This window comes from Callospermophilus lateralis, chromosome 2 (genome assembly GCF_048772815.1).
Source record: "Callospermophilus lateralis isolate mCalLat2 chromosome 2, mCalLat2.hap1, whole genome shotgun sequence".
NCBI lineage: Eukaryota > Metazoa > Chordata > Mammalia > Rodentia > Sciuridae > Callospermophilus > Callospermophilus lateralis.
This window is the reverse complement of record NC_135306.1, coordinates 35,724,614-35,750,149: the sequence shown is the minus strand read 5'-3', so window position 1 is coordinate 35,750,149 and position 25,536 is coordinate 35,724,614. Positions and strand designations below refer to the sequence as shown.

Here is a 25,536-nt window from a genome sequence, read left to right as displayed (position 1 = left end):
ATTAAAGGGTCATTAAGAGAAAGTTCTTTCAGAGCAAGATGATGATATTTTGGCATTGCAAATAAAGGGTCCTGACCTTTATTTTTACTTTTTGGTACTGTGAATTGAACACAAGGAGACTTGACCACTGAGTTGCATTCCCAGTCCTTTTATTATTTTGAAACAGAGTCTTACTAAGTTGCTTAGGGCCTTGCTAAGTTATTGAGGCTGGTCTTGAACTTGAAATCTTCCTGCCTCAGCCTCCCAAGTTGCTTTGCTGGGATTACAGGCATGTGCCACTATGCCTGGCTGGGTCCTGCTTCCTTTACCAAAAAAAAAAAAAAAAAGCATAAAAGCAAAGCAATTTGAGTATTGTCAGCTAACAATAACAAGAATTTGAAAATTCCGTCAGTGTAGGGGTCTGCTGGGGTACTTCTCCTTTATATCTCATATGCCCAGCTAACTTGCCTCACTAGCACTAAAAGTTCACAGTACCGTCCATCATCAGGTGATTATTCAGGGCAGGCTTAAGCATCAACTGGTTAAAAATTCCAGATCTAAACTGCTTAAGCTCAAAATTACTTTAAGGTATACCAAAATAGGTAAGAAAGAACACAAGAAAGAGTAATAATAGAAATTTTACTACAGTCAGTGGAATCATTACTTTCCTTTTCTAATATTTATGCCTCAAGTCTATAAGAGACTATCAATTATAAGAATTCTCATTGGTTGAAACTAGAGGAAAGAAACTAACCATGAGAGTAAGGTGGACATTAGATTTTTTTTCTTAAGAATTTACTTCTTTCTTATTAAATTTCTACCAGACTTGATAAAAAAATCACAACTCTGATCTATAACAAAATAGGTAATTCTCTGAAAAGTGAAATACATATCGGCCTTCAATGATAAGATGGGTGAATAGGAAGACATTCAAGAGAAGAGGTAACAGAAACAAAATATGAAAATGTAGGTGACATGATTTCATTTTCAAGTTCAATTACCTGCATCAATATTTGGAAACAGTACTAGGGTCCGCTTGTTAAATGAGATAAGTGCATCCAATGTTAATTCAAACATTTTAATGGAATGCTTAATGTCAGTGGTCACAGGGTGCTGTAGTGCAACAATGTAATCCTTACACTTTACATCATCACCTGTTTAAAGAAAATCAAACCACATTGCTTCATTAGTTAAGCAATTTAAGAGAAGCAGCAAATTCTAAAAAGTAAGACCTTGAAATCTGCTTTTAAAAATTCTAAGGTCAAAACTGTTTGTCACATTCTAAGCAGGTCATCCATATTGGGATCAATGATAAGAACAAAATAGCAACAAGGAACCATCAAACTTAACATTTTACAGATTCTTGCTACCACAAATATAAAATATATGTGTAAATAGCAGGAACCAGAAATTCACTGATGTAAAATCCAAAATATTCCAAAGCCCTAAAAATTGTGAACATTCCCAATTTCTAACTAATGTTTCTAATCAATAATCAGCATTGCTAATTAATAATGGTGTGTTGTAAATAAGGGTAATCAGAAGTTGAATGATCATTAAGAATATTTGACAATGCATAGGTGCTCCCCAAACCATCACCCACCAGATTCAACAAGTGTTCTAACTCTGCTGAAAGGACTGGAAAGCTTCATTCATCATTAGTGTGGAATACCAAGGCTTTCCTCAGCAAGCATTTAAAATGTAAAAGGCTTAGGTTGATAGTGCCATGCCATACAACACACAACGTTTATCACAGGGCCTGTATTATCCCATAAAACTGAAAATGAGCTCCACTAACTTATTTTTTATGATTTAATGATAAAAGAGAATTTTTACTGTTAGAATCTTTAGTAGTATTTGATTTAAAATACTATATTAGCTCCAAATTTTTATTTTGAGAACTTATTGGTCCTATATTAGCTTCTAAATTGTGAGGAGGAAGAAGTATAATGGTTATTATTATTATTTATTTTAGTAAGAAAAAGTACTAAAGGCCTAAAAGAATCTACTGGAAACTTTATAAACACAACATTTAAAAGATCAGAGGAAAGCTGGGTGTGGTGTACACCTATAGTCCAAGCTACTCATGAGGCTGAAGCAGGAGGATTTCTCAAGCCTACAAGTCCAAGACCAGCCTGAGTATCACAGGGAGACTTGGTCTCAAAAAAAAAAAAAAAAAAAAAAAAAAAAATCATAATGAAAACAGCCTTTTACAGCTTATATTACAGTTAACACAAGTCTCAAAACAATTTCAAAGATGCTTAATGTCAGTGTCACAGGGTGCTTGCTGTAAAACATTAAAAACATGGGAAAAGGAGTGGCAATAAAAGAAGTGTGTTCACCATAAGGAATATGGAAATACTACATATTGCTGCAATCCAACTACAGGATTAATCTGTACCACTATAAGGCATGTTTCCATAATGTAAATTAACTCATCCATGCCCAATAAATAGAGGGAAGATGTTAGCCTTTAATGTAGTAATTGAGTTATATATACATGATTCTTCATGGCAAAATTCAAAGAACACTAATGGAAATAGGCAACAGCTATGGAGGAACACAGTTCCATCACAGGGGCCCTTTACCCCTCATTTTTCACGTTGGTTGTTTGCCCATATACTCTGTCTTGAAAACACAGAGGTGGGGGCTGGAGCTGCAGCTCAATGGTAAAGCATCTGCCTCGCACATGTGAGGCCCTGGGTTCGATCCTCAGCACCACATAAAAATAAATAAATAAAGATATTTAAAAAAAAGAAAACACAGAGGGCAAGTCTCTGATCCTTGGGCTTTTGGGGGCAAATTTTCTTTGAAAGCAAGAAGGTTAGGGTGCTTCTGTAGTCCAGTGCAGGATTGTTTTACACAATTTATTGCTACAATTTACCACCAAGGACCAAGCAGAAGATCAAGAAGAAAAATGCTGGCAGTCTGCCTCCAAAGAGCTTTCCACTTTTCTTTTTGTGAGGGGAGTGGTACAGGGCAGTACTGGGGATTGAACCCAGGGCTTTGCACATGCTAGGCAAAAATGGAGCTACATCCCAGCCCTTTTATTTTATTTTGAGACCAAGTGTAAGTTGCCCAGGCTGCCTTAGAACTTGGAATCTTCCTGCTTCTTTAGCCTCCTGAGTAACTTGGATTATAAGCATGTGCCACCACACCCAGTATATCATATTTCACCATATAATCGTTGCCACATTAACATATATTCATAAGTATTCTTTGCCTCCTAATCTTGCACCAGAGGCAGTTGAGTAATAAACTAATTTTGTGTGTGTGTGTGTGTGTGTGTGTGTGTGTTGGGGATGTCAGGCAAGCATTTTATCACTAAGCCACATCCCCAGCCCATAATAAATGTTTTCTAAGTAATACTAGCACAATTTTTTTTTAAAGAAAACACTTCACATAATGACTCCATCCCATTAAAAAAAAAAAAAAAAACTTGGCATAAAATCTGCAGTAATTATGAAGTGAAATACAATATCCTTATCATTTATCTTCTACTTTAAGTGTAAGAAACATTTGTAGTGCATAGAAAATAACTGTACAACACAGGTGCAGTGAGACTGCATTTTGCGTTTTAAGGTTTTATATAGAGCCACTTAAGCAGTTTCTTTTGAAAGATTGGCAAAACAGCAAAAACTAGATGTCTTTTTTTAAACCTGTGAGAAAGAAAACAAGACACTGAGCCAGAGCTATTTATTCCTGGCAGTGATACATCTTGTGCAAAGCTGGCACCAGTGTCTCAACCTGCAACCATTTGTGTCTGAATTCAGCAGCCTCAGCCCTTCCATACGTTTTCTATTAAGGTACTATGATTTTGTTTTGCATTGTAAGACCTGTATTTACCATGATGTGTCTTTTGTTACTAGGACATTTTTTCTTTTTCTTTTTTTTTTCTTTTTTTTTTTTTTTTTCGTTTTTTGGTACTGGGGATCAAACCCAGGACCTTGCACATGCCAGTCAAGCACTTTACAACTAAGCTACATCCCCAGCCCTTGTTAGTAGGAATTTAATGTCTATTTAACTGTACTAATTTTCTTTCCTTCTCTCTCTCTCTTTTTTTAATTGGACCCAGGAATCAAACCTAGGGCCTCAAGCATGCTAAACATAAACTCCACCATTGAGCTACACTCCAAGCCTTTTGCTAATGTCTTTATTAGGATTGTTACATATACTATTGGTCTGGTTACACACAGCATAAGTGGTCTACCCAACCTTATTTTCCTATAAGCAGAGTAATAACATAAAAAGTTGCTTGTTAAGGGGCTGGGGTTGTGGCTCAGTGGTAGAGCACTTGCCTAACACGTGGGAGGCACTGGGTTCAATCCTCAGCACCACATAAAAATAAATAAATAAAGTTGCTTGTCAAAAAGCAGGTGCACGCTTTATAAAATGTGTTATTACAAAGGGTGGATGACTCCGGCTCTTTGTCCTGTATTTTCTTTTTCACTGGTTTAATAAACAAAGCTATGACTAGTTTCAAGCTGGACCTATAACCATTATCACTTAAGATATTAGTAAAACAAATACATAACTTTGTCAAAGTTGACTTATAGGTTAAGGTGCTATATATGTTTATGACATACCCCCTTTAGCTAGGATTGAAAGGTTCAACAGCACCCATTAGAGAAAAATTACTTCATTTCCATGACCATATCCTGATAAATGCTATTTTGTCATCTTTCTTTTCATAAAGAACTACTTAAATGGTCCCAAATAGGACTTTAAATCTTATAAGTGCAATTCTTGCTGCATTCTGCTTTCTAGTGGTTATTTTCTACTCTAGAATTTTTCAGTAACACAAGATTTCCTAGAATATAGAGAGCTCAAAGTATGATTAGAACAGAGTACAAGAGGGTTCACTTAGAAGCATATGAAAAGGAGAGTGAAGAGACAGATGTTTGTCCTATCCCCATTATCTAGGCAGGTTCTTTGATAGCTATAAATCTGTCCAAGGATAAGAAATATATAGAAGGGACTAATTTATCTAGTGAGAAAGCCCAATTCCATTCCCAATCTAATGTGATCTGGATAAAAAAATACACCAAATTTCTTTGATTGCATAATCATCAAATCAATTACCTATTCATTATTTCATTATTCAGTAGATTTACCTTTTAGAAAAAGGGAGATCCAAAATAAATGATTAGTCCTGATTCTTACATGGCATTCTCACTATAAATTAACTAATTAATATTCTGTTCTTAGGTTTGTTTTCTTTACCTCTGATTAGAAAAGGTAATTTCCAGGAAGCCAGATTATTGATAATTGAAAATTTAACACTTTAAGGCTTTGTTTTACAAAGATAACAAACTCTGATGTTATAACTATGACTTTTGCTTTTTAATAATAATTATCAAAATGCCTTATATTAATAAGTACTTCTGGTTTGCTATCTGCTTTGAACATTTATTATCTTACCTGAGTATTCCAATAATACTGTTAGAAAAGCATTAAAAGAAAAAATAACAATTTTTTTCGTTGTACTACAAAATGCAGAAAACAAAAATAAAAACATCCATAATCCCACACTAGAAATGACCTGGTGTACATACTTCCTAGCCTTTCCATTTTTATAGCTTTTCTAAAAATGGCATCATATTCACATGTAGTTTTGTAGTTTGATTTTTCCTCTTTTTGATATAGTAGAAATTGTCCTGGTAACTAAATATTCACCCACATTATATATAACAAATAAAAGCATTTCACTATATAAATACAGCATATATTTTTTTAAAAGCTCAATCCAATAAGCCTATTTTACAAAAAAGGTGAATCTCAAAGGTAAAGTCAGACCATAGGGCAAGATCTGTGAACTAAAGCCTTAGCTTTCTGATTGCTAATGAAATAGTTTAACCATGAGTTACCAAACGAACTGAAACATACCCAATGCTTCCTGACAAAAAAAACAGCCATTAGGCTAAATAAAGGCTGCCATACTTACCTAACCACATCCGAATAATGCTCATATAGTCTTTGTTCTTGGCTGAGAGAAGTTTGTCATAGGAAGGGCAGCCTGCCAGAAGGATGCGATCATGGTCCTCACACATGGATATCAGATGTTGCTCTGCACTTCGGGTGCAACACACATGATAATGAGCCAGTTTTGTTATGGCATGTCTGATAGAGTCATCAATAGTTCCACTAACTTCCCCTCCTTCAATGTGAAGGATTCGGATGTTCATCAAGGCAGCAGATGTAGCCAGAGCCAAGGCATCAAACCTGTCGCCATGAACAATCATGATATCAGGCTTCAAGCGATTAAGGACATCTGGTAGCTTCACAAGGGCCAGGCCTACTGACTCCACCATGGCTGCTTCATCTTCCCCCCTAACGATCGTATGTAGCCTGGTGTTAATGTCAAAGTCGTCTTGCTCAATCATTCGATAAGTGTTTCTAAAGCAGGAGAGAAAAAAAGATGTGACACCATGTTCTTAATATACAAGAAAAACAATCTAACACTAACCCTGATGGGAGAAACGTGTTCACATTTTTACTTACTTTAAAAATAAATAAATAAATTGAAGCATAACTTATACACAAAATTAAGAGTAAATTCCACAAATGTACTTAAAGCCTGATCAGTTTTGTTACATGAACACCCCTGTGACCACCACCCAGATTGAGATAAAAACATGCAGCCGAGTGTGGTGGTGCTTCTTGCCTATAATCCTAGCAGTTTGGGAGGCTGAGGCAGAAGGATCACAAGTTCAAAGCCAGCCTCAGCAATTTAGCAAGACCCTGTGGCAAGATAAAATATACAAAGAGTTGGGGATGTGGCTCAGTGGTTAAAATCGCTGATAAAAAAAAAAAAAAAACAAAAAAAAACCCACATGCCGCACCTTGGAAGGCTCACTTGTGACCCTACAAGTCAATACCTGGGGGGGAAAACATGTGAGGCAGATTTTTTTTTTTTTTTAACCAGTGATCAGGACTTTCCTATCAATTTTTAAAAAGAAATATATAAAAATTTACTTTTTTTTTTTGAGAGAGAATTTCAATATTTATTTTTTAGTTTTCAGCTGACACAACATCTTTGTTTGTATGTTGTGCTGAGGATCAAACCCGGGCCGCACGCATGCCAGGCGAGCACGCTACCGCCTGAGCCACATCCCCAGCCCCCAAATTTACTTTTTTAATACTTATTTTTTAGTTGTAGATGAATACAATACCTTTATTTTAGTTTTATGCGGTCCTGAGGATCGAACCCAGTGCCTCACTCATGCTAGGCGCACGCTCTACCTCTGAGCCACAACTCCAGCCCTAAAATATGTACTTTAATAGGAAAAATATTACTTATAAAAATGAAGCTCATTATTTCTACCAAAAAATAGGGCGGGGGGGGGGATCGGAATGCCTGACATGTCACTGCACTATAAATTTCTGAGTGATGGGAATTATCTTCTGAATTCTCTTTGAATAGTACCATTAATAATTCTGCTTGGAATGAAAATGTAACTTTATAGAATTAAAGTGGCTATGAAATGCAGTTTCCAGACTGCTTCATGCTTTAATAACAGTAACTCTCAATTTCTTAAAAATTCCCAGTTATGACTAAATTGTCAAAGATATATTTTTTTCTAAATATAGAACACACATTTATATTTTAAAATTAGGAAACAGAAATTTTTATCCACAAACCTACTACTCAGCAACAACAAATATAATCTTTCTAGCCATTTTATGCAAATATTTTAACATGGCTGAGAATATATTGTACATATAATTTTCTAATTTCATAATCTACCTAATCCATTTCATATTTTGTTGGATAATTAAGGATTCTATTTTTTTATTTTTTAGGCAGGGGAGAGGGATCAGACCCAGGAGTACTCTACCACTGAGCTTCATCCCCAGGCCTTTTTATTTTTTATTTTGAGATAGGGTCTTGCTAAATTCCTGAGGATCTCACCAGCAACTGGTGAGACTGGCCTCAAACTTGAGATTTTCCTGCCTTAGCCTCCTGAGTTGCTGAGATTACAGGTAAGTGCCACTGAGCCCAGCCTAAGGATTCCTTACATACATCATACAGATGTAGTTATCATTTTGTAGACTCCTTTGGATTTTCCACAAGCAATCTTATGTGCAAATAATGACAGTCATTATCCCTTTGTTTTTACTTTTTATTTATCACACTGGCGGTTTCAATCCAATATAAGTTGAAGAGAAGTGAGAACAGTGAAAATCCTTACCTTATTCTCAATCTTTGAGAGAAAGCACAAATTTTGTTAGCTGTCAGTTTTTCACAGACAGCTTTTATCAGATTGAAGTTTCCCTTCTATTCCAAGGTTCCAAGAGTTTTTATCATAACTGGTTGTTATTTAATTTTGTCAAATGCTTTCTTTCGGCGGGGAGAGGGTACAGGGGATTGAACTCAGGGGTACTCTTTCAAAGCCACATCCCCAGCCCTATTTTGTATTTTATTTAAGAGATAGTCTCACTGAGTTGCTTAGCGCCTTACTTTTTGCTGAGGCTGGCTTTGAACTTGTGATCCTCTTGCCTCAGACTCCGGAGTCACTGGGATTACAAGTGCATGCCACCGCCCAGCATCAAATGCTTTCTTGACATCTACTGAAATGATCATATAGGGTTTTTTTCCCCGTTATTCTATTAATGTGTCAGTTACAATGTTTTTCAAATATTAAGTTGGACTTGAATTCTTAAGATAAGCCCACTTGGTCTTAATATATTATCTGGTTTTTATACACAGTTATCTGATGTGCTGGATGTGATCTGCTATTTTGTTTATATTTTTATGTTTATATTCCTGAGGAATACTAGACTGAATTTTATTATGTCTTTGTCAGGTTTTGACGTCAGTATTATCTGACCTTATATCATAAGTTAGGAAGGCTCCCTGCTTTTATATTTCTTTAAGGTGTTATTTCTCTCTTAAATGTTTGATAGGATTAATAAATGAAGCCATCTTTCTGGGAAATTTTTTATGGAAGATATTTGATAATGAATTCAATTTCTATAATAGATATTGTGCTATTGAGATTCTTCTTTTTAAAAAAATATTTATTTATTTTTTTAGTTGTAATTGGACACAATATCTTTATTTATTTATTTTTATGTGGTGCTGAGGATCAAACTCAGGGCCTTGCACATGCTAGGCGAGCTCTCTACCGCTGAGCCACAACCCAGCCTCAGATTTTTCTATTTCTTTAAGTAGGGGTTTTGGTAAGCAGCGGTTTTTCAAGAAATGTGTCCATTTCATCTAAATTGTTCAGTTTATTGGTATAATAGTCCCCTTTTCTTCTTCTTAATGTTTGTGATGATATTTTTATTCTATACTGATAAATTTCTATTTTCTTTCTTTTCCCTCATGTATTGCTAGAAGTCAACTTTTTAATATTTTTAAAGAATTAACTTTTTGTTCTTTTAAATTTCTCTGTTGTTTATTTTTATATTTCACTGATTTCCATTCTTTGTTTCCTTCTATTTTGGGTTTAATTTTCTCATCTTTTTTCTTGTTTACTAAAGTAGAAACACAGATCATTGACTCTAAACTTCTATTTTAATATAAGTTTTTAAAGCAATAAATTTTCCATGTTTGTGCAGTTCAGTGGTCAAACAAGAATTTGTAAAGAATGTATGTACAGATTCTGGGGCTTCTCCCTTGTGGTCTTTCATTTCTAGAATCATTCCCTCAAGAAAAGTTCCATTTTCTAGTATCTCAGCCTAAATAACAAAGGCTTTCTACTCGAGTTCTAGCCACCTACACCCTGTGGCTTGGGAAATATGCTCAGGGGAAAAGTAATTGAAACATGTATCTCACCTACTATAGTACAGATCCCTTCTTTTAGGCATTCTATCTCCTGTAGTTTCTGCCTGCTGCTGATTGCTCTTCAGTGCCTTCAAATACTGTTAAATATTTTCCCAGAGTTAAGAGTAAGCTGTAGGAGAGTTAGTCAGATATAAGGTTCTCTGCCATTACTAGAACTTCTTTTTCTTAAATAGGTATTTTAACATTTGAGTTGGATATTTATCCATTTATTCTTAATTTTCCACCAGTAATAAAAGCACTTAAGACCATAAATTTTTTTCTTCTTACAAGTTTTCCTTTCTTATTTTATTTCCTCTATTATTTTGTTATTTCATTTTTATTAATTATTTATATCTCATTCATCTCCCCCACCAGAATGGAAGTTCTTTGAGAACAGGGATATTGTCTCATTAGCCATTTGGCACATCCTGGATGTATAATAAAAAATTGTTGAATGAACAAATGAATTTCTGAGCATTCTGTTGTTACTCATTTGCTCTCCTTTTGCACCCGATAAAAATGCTGATTTTTTTAAGTTGTTGATGGACCTTTAATTTATTATTGATTTATTTATTTATATGCAGTGCTGAGAATCAAACCCAGTGCCTCACACATGCTAGGCAAACATTCTACCCCTGAACCACAATCCCAGCCCCAAAATGCTGATATTTTAAAACTGTCCCAAGTACAGATGCTCCTTAGTTTACAATGAGATTTAACCCAGATAACCCCATTGTAAATTGAAAATATCACAAGTTGAAAATGCACTTAAAGCCAGGCATGATGGCACATACTTGTAATTCCAGCAACTTGGGAGGCTGAAGCAGGAGGATCATGAGTTCCAGACCAGCATCAGCAATTTAGCAAGGCCCTAAGCAACTTAGCAAGACCCTGTCTCAAAATAAATACAAAAGGGCTGGAGATGTGCTCAGTGGTAAAGTGCCCTTGGGTTCACAGTACCAAAAGAAAATTCACTTAATAGACCTACTCTAGCAAACATCACAGCTTAGAAACCCAGTACACTACAGAATATCAATGGTTTATTCTCTTGATCTCAAGGCTAAATGGGAGCCTGGGCTTGCTCTTGCTGCCAAGCATTCTGAAATTTTCAGAGTATCATACTGCATATCACTACCTCTGGAAAAGATCAAAATTCAAAATTTGAAGTACAGTCTCTACTGATGCCTACTGCTTCAAACTCAACCATCATAAGGTCAAAAAAACTATAAGTCAAAAGATCATACATCTGGGATAGTCTGTAATTGAAATAGAAGGTAGCTTATTTATCCTGTTATTTTATTTTATTTTTAGAGAGAGAGAGAGAGAGAGAGAGAGAGAGAGAGAGAGAATTTTTTTTTTAATATATTTTTTAGTTTTCGGCGGACACAACATCTTTGTTTGTATGTGGTACTGAGGATCGAACCCGGGCCACACGCATGCCAGGCGAGCACGATACCGCTTGAGCCACATCCCCAGCCCCTATCCTGTTATTTTAATGTCTTCTTAAAATAAATAGTACAAGCCAGGAAGGGTGGCATACAACCATAGTCCCAGCTACTCAAGAGGTTTAGACAGGAAGATTGCTTGATCCCAGGGCAGCCTAGGCAACATGGAAAGGAAAGGGAAAGGAAAATACATTCACTGGGTTCAAAAGGTACAAAAGGTTATATAGTGAAAAATCTTTCACTTTTGTCTCCCAGTCACCCAATTCCTCTCCTAAGAGGCAACAAATTTCTTGAGTTAGAAGGTACTTTAACTTTTTAGCAGGGCATAGTGCCACAAACCTATAATCCCAGTGTCTTGGGAGGCTGAGGCAGAAGGATTGCAAATTTAAGGCCAGCCTTGGCAACTTAGAGAGACCCCGTCTTAAAATAATAGAAAATGGGGCTGGGGATGTAGCTCAGTTGCCAAAAACCTCTAGTTTCAATACCTGGTGTCCCCCCACCAAAAAAAAAAAGTTATTATAAACTTAAATTTTTATTAAGTACTAGTAAAACTTCCTTTTTAATAGTCTTACCAGACAAATACTACCTTTCCACCTTAATTGATATGATAGGAGATAAAAAAAAAAAAACCTACTACATCCCAGAAGCTCAGGAGGCTGAAGCAAGAGGACCACCAGTTCAAACCCAGCCTCAGCAATTTAGCGAGACCCTGTCTCTAAATAAAATACTAAAAGGGGCTGGGGATGTGGCTCAGTGGTTAAGTGCCCCTGGATTCAATACTTAGTACCAAAAAATAAAAATAAAAAAAAAAAAAGAAACCCAACTATAGTTTTCCTATGAGCCTCTCTTCCATCAGTCTTCCTGTCAAAACTTCACTATAGGGCTGGAGATATAGCTCAGTTGGTAAAATGCTTGCCTTGCATGCATAAGGCCCTGGGTTCAATCCCCAGCACCATAAAAACTTTCACTATAGAGGCAAAAGAACCCACTCAGACTTTGATTTCTAGCTCTAGCTAAAATTTCTCTTCTATCTTGTCCTATTCACCCAAGTATATTTTCTTAGTTAGTCAGAATTCATTTCATATTTTTTAAAAATTTATGGATCCCTGAGCTAACCATAAGTTTCTTCTCTACTCTTTAAATATTTTCTTAGAACTGCTAAATTAGTTTTTGAAGGCAGGTTTCCTATTTATTTATTTTTCTAGTGTTGTCTTATTTTTAAAGAGTCTCAGAAAAGGACACTTTTACTTTAACACACAATCTACTTTCATATATAATAATGCATTTTTGACCATCTTTGAAGACTGCATGAACATTTTCATGCCACAAGGGTGCACTAAATGCCACTTTATCACATATAGTTAAATGAATGTTTATTTCTGGTTTATATATTCTACACCCTCAAAGACTACTCAATCTTCATTTTGCAAATATATCCCATGTTCATTACAAACCTAATGCCACTAAAATAAATATCAATGGTCATAATATTATAACATTCTACTTTACCTCAAATCAATTAGATTTTTAAAAAATGTTGTTCTGTATATACTACTTCATTTGCTGTTGAAGAAAGGAAAGGGAAAGGAAAATACATTCACTTGGTGAATGTATTTTCTATATACCAGTTTTGAAGAACTGCCATTAGAACTCAAAACACAGGTTGGGGATGTAGCTCAATGGTAGTGTATGTGCCCAGCATTCATTAGGCCCTGGATTCAATCCCAAAAGCACCCCCCCCAAAAAAAAAAGACCTTACAAAATAGATTATATGGAATCATATTATTATAGTCACATAATATATATTTACAAGTGGCATTTCTCCTGAATATAATAATAAATAGTAATATTATTTATAGTGATTGTTTATCAAGTATCTAATAAGCAACATTATTGTGATGCATGATTTAAATCATTCTCTGTTACAATAAATTACAACATAGGTTTTCACTCTGTTTCACAATTGAAGAAACTGAGTTTCAAAGATACTAAGCAACTTTTCAAAGTCTACATAAAAACTAAGTAATAGAACTGAGATTTGAAGCTAGATCCATATGGCTACAAAATATCCAAACTCTCTGGCATATACCCTTGCAATGAAGAATAAGAAAACACTTTGAGCTTACCCATAGTCATCTATCAGGTGAGAGCCAAGTACCACCACATCAAGTTCAAAGAACTCAGGCTCTGTTTTAATGCCAAACATGATCGGGGCAAGTTTAGAATAATCAGCACGGTTGCAAGTAGCAACACAAACCCGAAGCTTTCGGTTATTCCCATTCTTCTCCATGACTTGTTTTTTTTGTTTGGAGAGTTTCTTAAAATAGAGTTCCTGAAGTTTCAAAAATAAAAATTGTTTGTTATCAGAATAATTCATAGATATAAAATAGATCTTTTCAGTATTACATCCTACCACTTAGTGTAGTGATTCTTAATCTATTTTTTCCAACCCACTGCTGTGTGACACTCATACCATAATTGCCAGTTATGAAATTTCAGCAGACTAACTCTAACTCAAACCCTTTCTCTCATAGTCAAGAAAACACTCTGGAATGCAATTAAGAGTGACATAACTCAACTTTCATTTAGAAGGAGGTGTTAGCTCTTTAATTATTATTAGTTAAGAATTACTTGCCATAACGCACAACTGAACCCAATATGCCACACTGTTGGAAAACTTTGGTAGAGAACCGTTGATAGTTTAACTTCCTCACTTTATAGAAAGGGAAACACAAGTCTTAAGAGGGGAAATTACTCAAGATTCAAGATCACATCTTCCAAGATACATAATCTACTCAGCCTCATACTATACACTATCTTAAATATAAGGACTGTGATTAGTGCTGGGGAAGAGAAAGATAAGTAATATAAAAACCTTATCTTTAATACATCATTAATCCCTACACACCAATACCTACAAAACTGCCAATCTCACATGCTACCAGGTGTCTCCAGCTATACATCCCATAGGCATATTAAAGTCAATATCCCAGGCTGGAGATAATAGCTCAATGGTAGAAAACCTGCCTACCACATGTGAGGTCCTGGGTTCAATCCTCAGTACCACAACAAAACAAAACAAATGTAAGTCAATGTCCCAATCTGAATTCATTTTCTTTCCTAAGCCTGTTCCTTCTTAATTGTTCTCTCAGCATGCACATGATTTATCAAATGTCTTGATGTCCGTATCCTCTCTGTTCCTCACATCCTCACTTTCTGTTCCATTACCTCCTAAGCTCTGTCAATTCACCTCCTAAATATCTTCCAAATCTCCTTCTTCCCCACCAGGACTTCCCATAGTTCAATTCCTCACCTTGGGCCTTTAGTTTGTAAATCAGATATTAAGCTAACCAGGGTAGATTGCTATGGGACAAAATCCAAATTGCTGATCCAAATCTAACCCATCTTTTTAGGCCATTTCTCCACTACACACAATTATCCTTACTCTGTGCCAAAGCACCAGCCACACCAAACTGCCTACAGTTCAACTAATGGATCTCTGTGCCTTTTTAGGTACAAATACCTCTACCTAAAACTTGCCTTCCCTCTTGTTTGGATTCCTACTCATCTTTCAAAACTTAGCCTGAACCAGGCACAGTGGTGCACATCTGTAATCCTAGTGACTTGGGAGGTTGCAGCAGGAGGATTTCAAGTTCAAGGCCAATCTTATGAACTCAGCAAGACCTTGTCTCGGAAAAATATATATATATTTTTTCTTTCTTTCTTTCTTACAAAGGCTCAGTGATAAAATAACTCTGGGTTCAATCCCCAATACTGGAAAAAAAAAAAAAAAAAAAAAAAACTCAGGCCAGATGTGGTGGAATTAGTTTTTACTGGGGATTTGGCACACCCTATAATCTCAGTGGCTAGGGAGGCTGAGGAAGAGGATCAAGAGTTCAAAGCCAGTCTCAACAACTTAATGAGGCCCTAAGCAACTCTGCAAGACCCTGTCTCTAAATAAAATATTAAAAAAGGGCTGGGGATGTGGCTCAGTGGTTAAGTGCCCCTGGGTTCAATCCCAGTACCAAAAAAAAAAAAAAAAAGAAAGAAAAAGAAAAGAAAGAAGAACTCAGGCTGAGTGTCACCTCTTCTCTAAAGGCTTCCCATAAGCCTCAGGTCTTCCTCACCCAGCTATTAGTTGCTTACCTCCCTATGAGCACAATAGCCCTACCATACACAAATATACTATTGTTCAACTTGTCTTCCTACCTATCCCCCTCAAACCATCACACCCTCCATTCAAAAGTAAAAATTGGGGCAGGAAGTAAGAGATTTTATGGAACCTTTTAAACTGCTCTGCATCTTGTAAAATTACACCTTATGGACTCTGATCTCAATGCTTAGGTTTCAGGAAGTACATCAATATTTAGAATTTGTAACCAATCCAGGGAACTTGACTAAGGGTGTCAACACAAGGGGTGCTGCCCTCTGAAACTCACTGAAAATCCTATCAGCAGCCCTCTATTATTGGTACTTCATCTTTTAGGGATGCAAATTGCCCCATCATTAGGCCCTTTCTGAATTAACAATCCCCAGTAAAAACTAATTTCACTCAAAAGATAGCACTTGTAAGATAATGAGCATTCTGCCAAGAGTATTCTGAAGACCTAAGCACTATTTAATCATTAAAAATACAAAAATATTCTTCCACAATGGCTGTCTTGAGTGTTCTTGTACATAGTCTTTCTTCCACTAATCAATTTGAGCTGAATAAACTTTTGGTGATATTAAATTTGCCAGGTAAGGCAAAGTAAATCATTCATAGTTGGTCAATTTCTACTTACTTTACAAAAACAGTAAACTTTCAACCTGGCAGTGCAAAGTATTTACCAAGTTACCTAACAGTTATTCTACCTGAACTGAGTAAACCAGTCATGTAAATAAACTGTGAAATATTGAACAACATTTTTTTTTTTTTGGTACCAGGAATAGAACCCAGGAGTGCTTAAGCCACATCCCCAGCCCTTTCTTATTTATTTATTTATTTATTTATTTATTTATTTATTTATTTTTTTGGAGCCTGAACCCAGGGGTACTCTACCACTGAGCTGTTACATCCCAGCCCTTTAGGAAGGAATTCAATGGCAATCTCTGAGAATCCATTCTTAAAAACCACTTTCAACCCAGGACTGTCAATTATACATATTGTCAAAAGATGTTTAACTCTTTCCAACAAAATTAAAAACGTCCCACTCAAATGTGGAAAGAGTTCTTTGTGAACAAAGGAAACAATAGTAACAGTAAACAACAAAGTAAACAAAGTGCCAAGCACTTTGCTAACAGCTCTATAAGCACTAGCTAAATTCATTCTCACAGCCCTCTTATTACTTCATCTTACAAACAGGAGCACTGAGTCACAGAGAAAATGATTTACTTGCCCCCAATCACTAACAGCATAGTTGACATCATCCAAAATCAAACCCAGATCTGGATGATCCACCAGCACTCTGGACACTGACCCACACCCCGAGTTTGCCTTGGGTCTATTCATTCCAAAATTATCCGTGAGTGCAAATCTTTCTAGAAGAAAACATAATAAGTGACCCTTCTTCCAGTGCAGAGGGGATGAAACTCTTAGCAATAAGAAGGGCTACAGAAAGTGGTCTGAAACTCAGAACTCTATCCCCAAGCTATAATTTGGTTGGCTTCTCCTTCCTGAGTTCCTACAGCTGGACTGACCGTACTGCTAAGCTGTACCCCATCCCTCCTATCAGAGGAGCAAAACATACTTCCTTGTGTTCTAACAATTTTACAAGAGTGTTCAGGGTTGGGGTGGGGGTAATAAATAAATGCCACCAAACTTCCAGGGAAGCCCCGACTCAAGACAGACTCAGGGCTGGGCGGGTCCTTCAAGACCATTTTCAGAAGAGCCTTAACACACCCCAGGACACCTTGACTGTCAAGCACCTCTCCACCCTTTCTTGCTCGCCTTTGTAACGGAAGTTCACTCTCTTTCCTTGCTGGACAGCACTGCCCATGGGGATGGAGACAAGCTAAGGCTTTTCTCTGCACCTCCAGCCCCTATTCACCTGGCCCACACTAAGCCCCGTCAGTTCCAGCAGCCACATGCAGGGGCCCTGAAGAGGGCCAAAGGGGGACCCTGTTGTGTAGGGCAGCGGGGCACAAGGCAAGACCCGGATCGGGATGCGAGCCCGCGGTAGAAAGCTGCTGCGGCCGGCCGGGTAGATGGGGCCTCGGGGAATGGGCCGGGAAGACAAGGTCCCGGGGTCTAGCAGGATGCTCTCCCGAGTCCCGGCTGAGGCGCGGCTCTCACCAGATGCGGGTCAGAGGTTCCCTCCGGCGCCGCGCCGCCGCCGCCCTTCTCCGGCGAGAGCGCAACCTAGAGCTGGAAAGCAGGCCGGCGCTAGCCCGCCCCCGGGGCTTCCACTACCCGGGCGTGCCGGTCGATGACTCGTCGCTCGACTCAGGACCTGGCTTCTCGCACGCTCCCACTGCCTGATCGCCGAGTCGGCGAACGCGCCTTCCGTCGCCTGCGAGGGCTCCCGTGATTGGCTGCTTTCCGCCCCGGGCCCCTTCCCAGCCGCTTTCAGGAGGCCTCTTGCCCGCGAGCTAGGTACTTTCCGTCGTCGTGGCAGCGCTTGGCAGGCGGCCGAGCTGGCCTGCCAACCTGTTCCCGCCTCGAGGCGTTCTCTCCACCGGTGACACACACCGGTGACACAGGCACTGAAACCCGAGTCCTCCCGCGGGGTAGTTGTTAAGGCCTTGCACCCAAGGTGGGATTTTTTTCCCCCTTTACTCAATCATTTCATAGACCAGCACCAAAGCAATACTCTAGTGCAATACTCTCGGTCCCAGAGCTGTCCCTGGAGTGAAGCCGCGTCACTCCTTGCCATTTGTACTCTAAGGCTCTGGTGGAGTGTCAATCATGACAAGGTGATGATTCTAACTGATTATTACAGTCTGTTCAGCGTTGGCCTTCACTGCAGGTAACTAACTAGCTAGTTCCAAGGCCCTGGGGACGTCCCCTATTCACCTGGCCCACACCGAGCCACTATTTTGTCCTGAGAGACACCTAGGGAGAAAAGGCTAGCCCGGCTCCTGATGAAGAACTTAATGTTTTAAATTGACTCAAATTTCTGAGTCACTATAGAAACTCCAATTGACAGAAAATATTAAAACTTTTTTACAACCATTAAAGAATTTACCACAACTGAAACTATTTAACAACTCACTGAGATTGCTTGGTACAAAGCTAATTTTAAATTCCATCATACTTTAAAAAAAAATTAGTTGTATATGGACACAATATCTTTATTTTTTAATGTGGTGCTGAGGTTCAAACCCAGTGCCTCACATGTGTGAGGCAAGCGCTTTGCCACTCAGCTATAGCCCCAGTCCCTCCATCATACTTTAGCAGTTCATGATGTATTTCAATTAATGATGAAGGTTTGATTTGCAGCATACTATGAACCATTTGTTCCCTGAAGCTAGCTTGAAGCCACTAAAATGTCACATCAGTCCAACAGTACAGAAGACATTAAGGGGTTTTAATGCAAGGAAGTGCCATCAGATTTCTCTTTTAAATATTTCTCTTTAAATATTTTGGACTCCTGGGGTGGAGAATGGACTGGATGAGAGTCAAGAATTGGTGGCGGTGAGATAACTGAAGTAGATGAATATATGATTTATTTTGGAAATAATATTGATAAAACTTAATCATGGATTAGATATAAGGGGATGATGGGGGCAGGGTATCAAGAATGACTTCCAGGGCTGGCTGGGGATGTGGCTCCTGGTAGAGTGTTTGCTCAGTATCATGAAGCCTTGGGTTCGATCCTCAACACCATGAGCCAAGGAATTTATAAAAATAAATTATAAAAGGAATCCACCTTCTTTAAAATTTTTCTTAAAAAAAAAAAAAGAAAGAAAGAAAGAAAGAATGGCTTCCAGGTTTCTGTCATTGAACTAAGTGATTGTACCATTATTAAGATGAGAAAGACCAAGGAAAAGCAAATTTTGGGAAGGAAAAAATAAAATTTTAATTTGAGACGAGATACAATTGAGATGTCTATGAGATAACTGTATGAAGCTACTAAATAGGCAGTAAGGTAAATGAATCTGGACATAGACTCACCAGATATTCCAAATGGTGTATTAGTTTCCTATTGCAGCTGTAACATATTACCATAAACTTAGCATCTTAAAATAACACAAAATAATTGCCTTATTCTGGAGACTAGGAGTTCCAACGAAAGAATTTCAGGGATTAAAATCAAGGTGTTGGTATAATCACCTGCCTTTTGGAGGCTGCAGGACAGAATCTATTCCCTTGCCTTTTCCAGCTCTTAGAGGCTGCCCACATTCCTTGGCTCATAGGTTTTCTGACCTCTACTTTTCTTTTCACATTCTTCTGCCCTCTCTTGTTCCACTCTTTCACTTGATTATGTTGGGTCCACCCAGTAGTCCAAGATAATCTTCCCACCTCAAAATCCTTAAAAACATCTGCAAAGTCTCTCTTGTTATGTAAGGTAACACATAAAGTTCAGGGAGTAGGATGTAGACCTTTTGGGGAGCGCTATTTTTCCTACCACAAGTGGTACTAAAAGTCAAGGAAGACATTCAAGAGGGACATTTGCTTTTAAAGTTTCATACCATTTTACCAAATATCCAGAGCACATTACTTTTTTCTTTTTGAAAGCTAAGAAGAGTTAGCTTTAAAAACAATGCTTTTTTTTTTTTTTTTTTTTAATTTAAGTGCTATCCAGGTATGGTGTCTCAAGCCTGTAATCCCAGCGGCTCCGGAGGCTGAGATGGGAGGATCACGAGTTCAAAGCCAGCCTCAGCAATGTGGAGGCTTAAGCAACTCAGCGAGACTCTGTCTCTAAATAAAATACAAAATAGGGCTGGGAATGTGGCTCAGTGGTCAAGTGACCCTGAGTTCAATTCCCAGTCCCCCCGCCAAAAAAAAGTTAAGTGCTGGTGGCATGAGTTTGTTGAATTTTGTAAAAATTCAAATTGTATACTTAACATATGTGTCCTTTTTGTATGTATGTTAGACTGCAATATGTTTCAAAGTACTTAACACTTAAGATTGTGTCTAGGAAATGTACTTTTAACAACAAATTCAGCCACTTGTAAGTTTTGTGTCTGACCAATATTAGAATTTTGTATATCCATATAGAGTCGGATAGCTCTGTGTTGATGGAATCATCTAACTTTAAGTGAAATGCCCATTTTGGAATTTTATTCTGTGTTTTTTGTCTATGTGTGTTGGAGATTGAGCCCAGGGGTGATTTACAACTGACCTACAGTCCCCAGCCCTTTTTGGTTTTTTATCTTGAGACACGTCCTTATTAAATTGCTGAGGTTGAGGCTGGCCTCCAACTTTGGATCCTGCTGCCTCAATCTCCCCAGTCACTATAATTACAGATGTGCACCACCATGTTGAATTGTTATGTTGTCTCTCTCTCTCTCTCTATATATATATATATATGTGTGTGTGTGTGTGTGTGTGTGTGTGTATATGTGTGTATATATAGATATATACATACACACACACACACACACACACACACCAGGGATTGAACCCATGGGCACTTAACCACTGACCCGCATCCCCAGCCCTTTTTATTTTTTATTTTTGAGACAGGACCTCCCTAAGTTGCTGAGCCTAGCCTTGAACTTTCAATCCTCCTACCTCAGCCTTCTAAATCACCGGGATTACAGGTGTGTGCTACTGTACTTGGCCTCTTGTATTCTCTTGAGATGAGTTGTAGCAAAGAGCCTTAGGAGGCATTTTTTCCCGCCTTTCTGAGGTCACTTTTCCTATGGGTAAATAATGTTACATTTCTGGATCTCTTTTACTTTGCTATTCAAAATTGAGTTAATATATCAAAATTCTTCCCAGCTTGTTTTATTCATTTGATTTGATGTCATTTGACTTTAGTCTGAGGGTTCTACAATCTGCAAAAAGTACTTATGAATACCAGCAATTCAGGAGACCAAGGGAGGAGGATCATAAGTTCAAGGCCAGTCTGAACAATTTAGCAAGGCCCCAAGCAATTTAGCAAGACCCTGTCTCAAAATTAGACAAATTAAAAGGGTTGTGGATGTGGCTCAGTGGTAAAGTGCTCCTGAGTTCAATCCCAGTTAAAAAAAAAAAAAAAAAAAAAAAAAGTTCTTATGGCCTTGTGGTATAATAAAAATCAAATTTTTCTATAGGTTATTCCATAAGCTGAAATATAACTTAAATCACTCAGAATATAATTAGACTAACAAAGAATCTTAGTTCTTATGAGAATATCTAATTTATCCTTCTTATCAAAGGAGATCTTTCTACAGTTGTGTGTGTGTGTGTGTGTGTGTGTGTGTGCATGTGTGTATATGTGTGGTGGTGGTGGTGAGGGGAATTGAACTCAGAACCTTGAACATGCTAAGCAGGCACACTACTACTGAGCTGTATCCCAAGCACCTCTACAGCTTGCTCGCTTGTATGTGTGCTCACTCTCTCCCTCCCCCAACCTCTTTCCTTCTTTCTACCCGGGGATTGAACCCAGGTATACTTAACAACCAACCCACATCCCCAGGCTTTTTGTTGTTGTTGTATTTTATTCAGAGACAGGGTCTCACAGGTTGCTTAAGGCCTTGCTAAATTGCTGACATTGGCTTTGAACTCTTGATCCTCCTGCCTCAGCCTCCCAAGCTGCATGCACCACCGTGTCCAGCTCTCTACAGCATTCTTGACAGGTACTCATCTGGCCACTTTGGGAACTTTTCTTCTAACAAGGACTTGTTTTGCTCTTTTATTTAGTGATTTAATTATTATAAATTAATCTGCCACTTTGTAAAGTTCACCTATGTATTTGTAACCTACTCTTCTAAACACTTTATCTATATTCACTTAGTATTCAACAACCCTAAGATCTACTTTCCATCACCCCCATTTTATAGATAAGGGCACCTGAAGCACAGAAGGCAAAGGTGCCTGAGGTCATATAGCTGTATGACCTCAGCCCAGGACTTGTTCCCACTTGCTTGACATCCATCATGTATTTCCTATCTATATAATTAGAGTATGTTCTGACTATCCTCAGGTCAATCTTTTTTTTTAACTTTATTTACTCATTTTTATGTGATGCTGAGGATTGAACCTACTGCCTTGCATAAATTAGGCAAATGCTGTACCACTGAGCCACAAACCCAGCCCCTCTGGTCAATCTTAATCATCACTTTTTGGGTAAATTGTTCCATGAATTAGAATTCAAGAACCTGGGATGTAGCTCAGTGGTAGAGCACTAGCCTTACATGTACAAAGCCCTGGATTCATTTCCCAGATCCTCAGCACCATACACACACAAAAAAATAAATTCACATAGCTCTTCCACTATTCAGTTTATATCACTACGAATTGCTCACATCAATATTGAAGATTTTTTTTGTTTTGAATTAGGAGTTAAATCTAGGATTGTCCTACCACTGAACTATATCCCTAGTCCTTTTTATTTTTATTTTTTTTTAATTTTGAAATAAGGTCTTGCTAAATTGCTAAAGCTAGCCTTGAATTTGTGATCCTCCTGCCTCAGCCTTCAGAGTCACTGATATTACAGGTGTGTACCACAGTATCTGGCTCTTGAGAGATTTTTTTTAAAGATATCTTCTTTAAAATCAAAATGTAAGTGTTAATGGAATTCTCCCATTCTACCGATTTAATAACACTTTCAAAAAGGAAAATATGAGCTGTGGGTTTAGCTCAGAGATAAGTGCTTGCCTAGCAAGCACGAGGCCCTGGGTTCTATCCCAGCACCACTCAAAAAAAAATTGCTAAAAAATGAAAATAAGATCAGTTTGGCACAAACCTTTTTAAAACAATTTTTTTATTCAGATGTCAATGAATATCTAAGCAGATGTTGAATTTTGAATTTTCATGAAGTGAAAACTACCATTGAGCTAAAGAAAGAAACATTACCAGAGTCCATGGGCTGCCTACTCAAAAGCTGCCTCTCCATGATCCATGAAAAGCACTGGCACCAAGCAGGTCGTTAGCTAGCAGACACATGGTAATTACCTGAATAAGTCAAGCTAGCTCTCTAAAGAATCTGGATAGAGGGAACACAAGTTTGGCTAGTTGGATGTGAGAGGAAAAGGGGCACATTAAAAACAGACACAGATATGCTATAAGAGGTGGAGCAGGTGGGCTGTGGGGAGAGAATCCATTACCCAACTTGTCTTGGATCCTGAACTGCTTTCTGATTTCAATCCATCTGTATCCTTAAAATAAATTCTCTTTTTCTTAAGATGCCATATTCCTTGCAATCAGAAGATACTGACACAAAATGGTAAGCCAGGGAGAATCTCCAACCATTATTTTGATCCCCAACTCCAATTCATTGTTAATAGCTGCCTGGAGAACTGTGTCAAAAATGAACTCAGCTGGGTGTGATGACACACACCTGTAATCCTAGCTATTTGGGAGGCTGAGGTAGAAGAAGTGCAAGTTCAAGGCCAGCTTGGGACACTTAGTGAGACTTCTCAAAATAAAAATGAAAAGGGCTGGGGATGTAACTCAGTGTTAGGGCCCTGGATTCAATCTCCAGAAAAAGAGAATAAAAAAATAAAATAAAAAAGAGGTATTCTGAGACAGAGTAAAAGTTTAATGGGAAAGAGTACTTTGATGTCTGTCATGTTGTTTCTTTTTTTTTTTTTTTTTTAATTGATTTTTATTGTAGGTTGTTCAAAACATTACATAGTTTTTGATATATCATAATTCACACCTTGATTCAAGTGGGACATGAACTCCCATTTTTACCCCATATACAGATTGCAGAATCACATCAGTTGCACATTGATTTACATATTGCCATTCTGGAGTCTGTTGTATTCTGCTGCCTTTCCCATCCTCCGCTATCCCCCCTCCCCCCTCCCCTCCCCTCTTCTTTCTCTACCCCCTCTACTGTAATTCATCTCTCCCCCCCATATTTTCCCTCCTTTCCCCTCACTTCCTCCTGTATGTAATTTTGTATACCCCCGAGGGTCTCCTTCCATTTACATGCAATTTCCCTTCTCTCTCCCTTTCCCTCCCACCTCTCATCCCTGTCCAATGTTAATCTTCCTCTCATGCTCTTCTTCCCTACTCTGTTCTTAGTAACTCTCCTTATATCAAAGAAGACATTTGGCATTTGTTTTTAAGGGATTGGCTAGCTTCACTTAGCATAATCTGCTCTAATGCCATCCATTTCCCTCCAAATTCTATGATTTTGTCATTTCTTAATGCAGAGTAATACTCCATTGTGTATAAATGCCACATTTTTTTTATCCATTCGTCTATTGAAGGGCATCTAGGTTGGTTCCACAGTCTTGCTATTGTGAATTGTGCTGCTATGAACATGGATGTAGCAGTGTCCCTATAGTGTGCTCTTTTTAGGTCTTTAGGGAATAGACCGAGTAGTGGAATAGCTGGATCAAATGGTGGTTCCATTCCGAGCTTTCCAAGAAATCTCCATACTGCTTTCCAAATTGGCCGCACCAATTTGCAGTCCCACCAGCAATGTACAAGAGTACCCTTTTCTCCACATCCTCGCCAGCACTTGTTGCTGTTTGACTTCCTAATGGCTGCCAATCTTACTGGAGTGAGATGGTATCTTAGGGTGGTTTTGATTTGCATTTCTCTGACTGCTAGAGATGGTGAGCATTTTTTCATATACTTGTTGATTGATTGTATGTCCTCCTCTGAGAAATTTCTGTTCAGGTCCTTGGCCCATTTGTTGATTGGGTTATTCGTTATCTCATTGTCTAATTTTTTTAGTTCTTTGTATATTCTGGATATTAGGGCTCTGTCTGAAGTGTGAGGAGTAAAGATTTGTTCCCAGGACGTAGGCTCCCTATTCACCTCTCTTATTGTTTCTTTTGCTGAGAAAAAACTTTTTAGTTTTAGTAAGTCCCATTTGTTGATTCTAGTTATTAACTGTTGTGCTATGGGTGTCCTATTGAGGAATTTGGAGCCCGACCCCACAGTATGTAGATCATAGCCAACTTTTTCTTCTATCAGACGCCATGTCTCTGATTTGATATCAAGTTCCTTGATCCACTTTGAGTTAACTTTTGTGCATGGCGAGAGAAAGGGATTCAGTTTCATTTTGTTGCATATGGATTTCCAGTTTTCCCAACACCATTTGTTGAAGATGCTATCCTTCTTCCATTTCATGCTTTTAGCCCCTTTATCAAATATAAGATAATTGTAGTTTTGTGGATTGGTTTCTGTGTCCTCTATTCTGTACCATTGGTCCACCTGCCTGTTTTGGTACCAGTACCATGCTGTTTTTGTTACTATTGCTCTGTAGTATAGTTTGAAGTCTGGTATAGCTATACCGCCTGATTCACATTTCC

The 25,536-nt window shown here is 38.0% G+C and overlaps 1 protein-coding gene across 5 annotated transcripts in view; it reads right to left on the bottom strand.

The window, feature by feature from the left end:
• Gne (glucosamine (UDP-N-acetyl)-2-epimerase/N-acetylmannosamine kinase) overlaps positions 1–17,586 on the bottom strand; it is a 47,674-nt gene extending 30,088 nt beyond the window's left edge. For 3 of the 5 annotated variants that reach the window (XM_076845807.1, XM_076845806.2, XM_076845805.1), the window contains exons 1-4: positions 17,468–17,586; positions 13,320–13,525; positions 5,924–6,375; positions 981–1,133 (exon numbers count right to left, since the gene is read on the bottom strand). In XM_076845807.1, coding sequence (XP_076701922.1) covers positions 981–1,133; positions 5,924–6,375; positions 13,320–13,483 — 769 coding nt within the window. In that variant the 5' untranslated portion in view covers positions 13,484–13,525; positions 17,468–17,586. The remainder of the gene's footprint in view (positions 1–980; positions 1,134–5,923; positions 6,376–13,319; positions 13,526–17,467) is intronic. The other 2 variants (XM_076845808.1, XM_076845809.1) reach the window with 2 other exon arrangements.
• Between the last annotated feature and the right edge of the window lie 7,950 nt (positions 17,587–25,536).